At 38.9% G+C, this 4920-nt stretch overlaps 1 protein-coding gene across 1 annotated transcript in view; it reads left to right on the top strand.

Annotated features, from left to right (window-relative positions):
* The window catches only part of LOC107283823 (cathepsin E-like), a 27634-nt gene extending 23001 nt beyond the window's left edge, over window positions 1-4633 (top strand). Inside the window, exons 9-10 of the mRNA XM_015811784.2 lie at window positions 4342-4501; window positions 4602-4633. Coding sequence (XP_015667270.2) covers window positions 4342-4501; window positions 4602-4633 — 192 coding nt within the window. The remainder of the gene's footprint in view (window positions 1-4341; window positions 4502-4601) is intronic.
* Window positions 4634-4920: the final 287 nt, after the last annotated feature.

Here is a 4920-nt window from a genome sequence, read left to right as displayed (position 1 = left end):
CCGGGTCAGAGGCCGCAAAGGCACGACTCGGTCCAATGCAGCGGCGGCAGTTGTCTCCCAAGCCGCCGCCTGATTTTCCGCCGAGTCTAACTCTAAGAGTAAAACATAAAGTAAAGGAAAATGGCTGCATCTCCATATGTTGTCAAAGCAAGAACATTCGATGTTAGCAGCGTTGACACAGAGTTTATGTGTTTCTTTATTTTGTGAGACTTTCTTGCTTTGCACTTGATTCCTGTGTCTTTAAGGGTACAGGGAAGGGATTGGGGGGGTGCATTCTTACTACACTGTTGAAGGAGAGCTAAGAAGGGCCGACCAGCTAGCTCAGGGATCTACAAACTTAGCAACTTTAAGACCTGTGGACTTGAACTCCCAGAATTCCTCAACCAGCCATGATGGCTGAGGAATTCTGGGAGTTGAAGTCCACAAGTCTTAAAAGTGCCAAGTTTGAAGACCCCTGAGCTAGCTGGTAGTGGTGCATATTAATAAACATGGATAAATTCATCATACATTTGTCAGGGCAAAGGGAAAGTGATTCAGCAAAGGAACAGCCACCAAAGAAATTAAAACTGATACTTTTTTACTTTTTTCTACAGTTTGTAATATTTTATTAGATTATAGAATAAAATACAAAAATACAAAAGCAAATAGTAGGACACAGTGGGGAGGAAAAAGGGGGGGAAAGTGAGGGGAGAAGGGAAAAAGAGCAGGTTTCCTCTGTTGCAGTAGAAGGAAGCATTAACATTGAACCTCAACTTTTTACTTTTCCATAATATTATAAACTAGCCATTTCTATAACAACAAATGAATCTAATCAATAAAACCCAAAATCCCCCCCTTTGTTTTAGTCATCAGGTTTTTGACACCTTGCTAAGCACTGGTGGTACTCAAACATTGTCATGTCTTAAAAGTGGTACAATCTGTGAAAAGGTTGAAAAGCCCTGAATTAGGAGTTGATCTTTTGTTCCTCTGCTGTTGGAGTGGTTTCCTTTCTGCTTAGCTGGAGAGAGATTGTTTTCAACTAGATGTTGTTGGACTGCATCAGCTATCACACCAGTTAGCAATTTGAAAGTTATTGGTAAGCAGGTAATTGGCCTGTAGTTGCCTGGTGTTGCCCCTTTTGCTGGATCTTTCATTATCAGGTAGGTTTTCCCAGTTGTTAGCCACTTTTCAATTTCTCCTCCTTCTAGTATGTTGTTGAACTGCTTGGCAATGAGTGGGTATAGACCAGTTAGAAGTTTCAACCAAAAATCATGCAATTCATCTTTATCTGGTGTTGACCAATGCTTGATCTTCCTTGCTCTTTTCTCTACCATTTCTGCTGTTATTACTAGTTTTGTCATTTCAACTTCTTTTTTATTCGCATCAACCTCTTTTAATCAAGCTGCGTCCTTGTTGTATTTCTTTGAGTTATCCCATATCTGCACCCAGAACTACACTGTTTCTTTCTTGTCAGGTACTGACTGATCTATTGATGGATTAGTAGAAAAATTTCTGATTGGATTGAAATTGGAGGTTCTGCCTATAATTTGTAATTCAAGCATCAAATCTGCTGATCTTCTTGGCTATAGCTGTTATTTGCTGCTTTATTATTTCCAGTGCTTCCTTGATCTTCCTTGTTTCTAAGTGGGATTTCTTGATCAGGTATTTTTTGGTCTTCTTGTTCTTCAGCCTCTTTTCTTTCATCTGTTCTAGCTTGCTTGTGTCTGATCTCATCTTGCTTATTTTCCAGTCTAATCATCCATTTTTGTGGTGCACTGTTTGGCTTTCTTTTCTTCTTTGTTGACTTTGTATCCCAGATATTCAGTTATAACTGCAGCTGTGCTGTACATTAGTTGGTTTGTTTCTTGCAGTGAGTTGGTGCTTATACTTGATATTACAGTGTTTGCATCTTTTAACACTTGTGTTAGCTGTTTCTTTGGAACAAGCTTCAATGCAGGCAGCTTTATTCTGATGTTTTTATGCTGTTCTAGATGCTCAATTATTTTTTCTTTCAATTCTTTTATTTCTTTAGTTAGAGGGCTTTGGTCTTCCTGAGGCAGAGGTATCTGGTTTCCAAATGAAAAGAGTTATATTTCTCTGCTGGATTCCTCTACTGCCAACTCCCCCTGGTTTGCCTCTACATTCTGAGTTACTTCTGGCAAGGCTTTGATTTCTTTGCCCTGGGTAAATCTTTGCAGTTCTTCCAATTGTGCTTCTGTGAATACTTTATTTCATATTATAAATCGATGTTGATATGCTAACCTCTGTTCTGTTATTGGGTAAACACCTTTTCTTCCAGTAGCTCTGCAGCTGCTGGCCCTGGTTGCTCAGCCAACACTCCTGAATCTTGTAGCCCATTTTTCACCAGATATCCAGGAACTCCAACATCTAGCGCAGGCCTTGTTAATCCAGGTGACAGCTGAGTCAGTATGGCTTTCTGAAATTTACTTCTCACCATATTTTTTATGGGAGAAACACTCTTTGTCTGACTCCTCTGATGAGACCTGATGAGTATAGTTGAACCTCTGGCATAGCTCTCACCTTCCTCAGAGCACACAAGCCCCACAATCATGTCAAGGTAGTGCCTCTCTGGGGGCTATTATTGTTATTATTAACAACAATAATAATTTTAAACTCAAGTATATTTCAGGACTTATTTTGTTAATGTTTAAATGGATAAATCAGGCCACTGAATTTGGCAACTGTGGTCAGAGGGAGGCATCAGGCTAGAAACTGAAAGGCCATGAGTTCTAGTCCCACCTTAGGTACAGAGCAAGCTGGGTGACCTTGGGGCAGTTGCACTGTCTCAGCCCTAGAAAGCAGAAAATGCAAATCACTTCTGAAAAACTGTGCCCAAAAACCTTCAGGGATTTGTGCAGGTAGTTGTCAGGAGTTAAGGTTGACTTTAAAGGATTTAAAAAGGGAGGGAATTACTATGTGGACCAAATGCAACCATGAGATTTCAGACCACTCACCCCAGCCTTAGGATTTAGTCTGCCTGAGAGTAAGCAAAAGAAATATAGACTATACTAGAAAACTCATGCACCATTGGGTGGCAAGGAAACTGGCAAGAAGCTTTAGAAATCTTCTCTTCCCTTCCCATCCCATCCCATCCCATCCCATCCCATCCCATCCCATCCCATCAAGCAGGTAAGAGGCTGCTGTTTGGTGGGTGAGGGATCAAGGGTTGTGAACTTGGCTGGGAAACTGTCACAAATGTTGAAAATCACGTGACCACATTCTCTTGGGACTAATGGGTTCTAGATTTTGGACACATTCTGTAGGTTAGGCCATTTGAGGTAACATGGTTCAAAAATTGTTGCCCAATGATGCACCATTTCACCCAGTTAATGGTAACAATAATAAGAGTTTTAGTAGTGCATAGATAAAAACTGGCAATTAAGAGGTTTGATTCAAGGGAGTGCCTGCCAATTTACAATATTCCACTGATGAATGACTTCTACTTTCAGAGATGTCTGGTGGTGAATGCTATTCATCTAATGTATGTTATTTCTAGCTGCATCTGAACCCCAGTGCGGATGAGAGTTTGCATCCATCTTCATCTTAGCTTGTTAAGTATATGTAATAAGATTGGGGAAAGGATAATTAGAATGATTTATAGGATTGGATGAATTTGTTAATGTCATATTCTCATTTTTGTGAAAACATCAATTTTTATTTATTGAGTTTGGTTTCTTTTTCTTTTATTTCCTTTTTACATAAAAATGCAACAAAATTTATAAGTACAGGTTTCAGTGGATATTTTTATAACTTTTTTTGCAGTTTTGCATAGTGTTCTAAGATTAGGTTCCAGTCCTATCTTAATAATAAAACTAGCTGGGTGCCTGGGGCCAGTTATTCTCTCTCAGCCCTAGGATGGAGGCAATAGCAAACCACTTCTGAAAACCTTGCCAAGAAAACTGTAGGGAATAGTCCAGGCAATCACCAGGAGTCAAGACTAATTTAAAGGCAGAACAAAAGACAGAGAGACAGACAGAAAAAAAGGAAGGAAGGAATTCATTCATATTGTACAAATGTTGAATTAACATGAACAAGTTTTCAAAATTGTTCATGAACTAGATTTTAAAATTGGAAAAGATGAATTTTGAATATAAATACATTTCACTACATGTATTGGTTCAAAAATGCAAACTTATAGATAATTTGCATTCTAATATCCTCAATCCTACAAGGTAAGCATAAATTAAAAGAAATGCACTAGCGTCTCTCCCTGCGACTACTCTCTCTTAATAATTTCACAGCATTTAATTAAAGGGGCCAGCAAACTTTCTCATCACCACAGCCCCCTATTTCAGGTCTAGCACATGGTACCCAATGGCAATCTTTGTTTTTCTTTGGCAGGAAAAGAGCAGATATGAGACCTTGTGTTACAGTGGTTTCCAATCGTTGGATCTCATCTCTAATAAAGGACCATTGTGGATTCTAGGAGATGTATTTATGTCAGCTTTTTACACTGTTTTTGATCGTGGACATGATAGAGTTGGCTTTGCTAAATCAGCTTGTAAAGGAAGGAGAAGAAATCAACAGAAATAGTAAAGCAGCCTAGGTAGAGATAATACCGATAATTTTGCCTTTCGCACAATGAACAAGAATTGCTTTAGATATGTGGAGAGAGAAGGGGGAGAAGGTGTAAAAGGATTTAACTATCTGGAGACCACTTTTACAGCTTGATTCTGATCTTTCTGAGGTGTAGTGATTTTTTCCAACCTATTGACTGTCAGATGTGGCAGGACTAACAGGATCTATTGGAGATCTATTTATGATTGAAACCTCAATACCTGTTATATAGCCATATTAGAAATAGCTGAATAAAGTTTTCAAAAGTCATAAAGCTGAGTCACTTGGCTGAGCTAATTTACATTTACTTGGATCATGATGTACGTTAATTTTTGCAAAGGACAGCAGTCATAGTTTTCAATC

The sequence above is a fragment of the Protobothrops mucrosquamatus genome, unplaced genomic scaffold (assembly GCF_001527695.2).
Source record: "Protobothrops mucrosquamatus isolate PMUCROS unplaced genomic scaffold, P.Mucros_1.0 scaffold49, whole genome shotgun sequence".
Taxonomy (NCBI): Eukaryota; Metazoa; Chordata; class Lepidosauria; order Squamata; family Viperidae; genus Protobothrops; species Protobothrops mucrosquamatus.
This window is presented reverse-complemented; position numbering and strand designations above follow the sequence as displayed.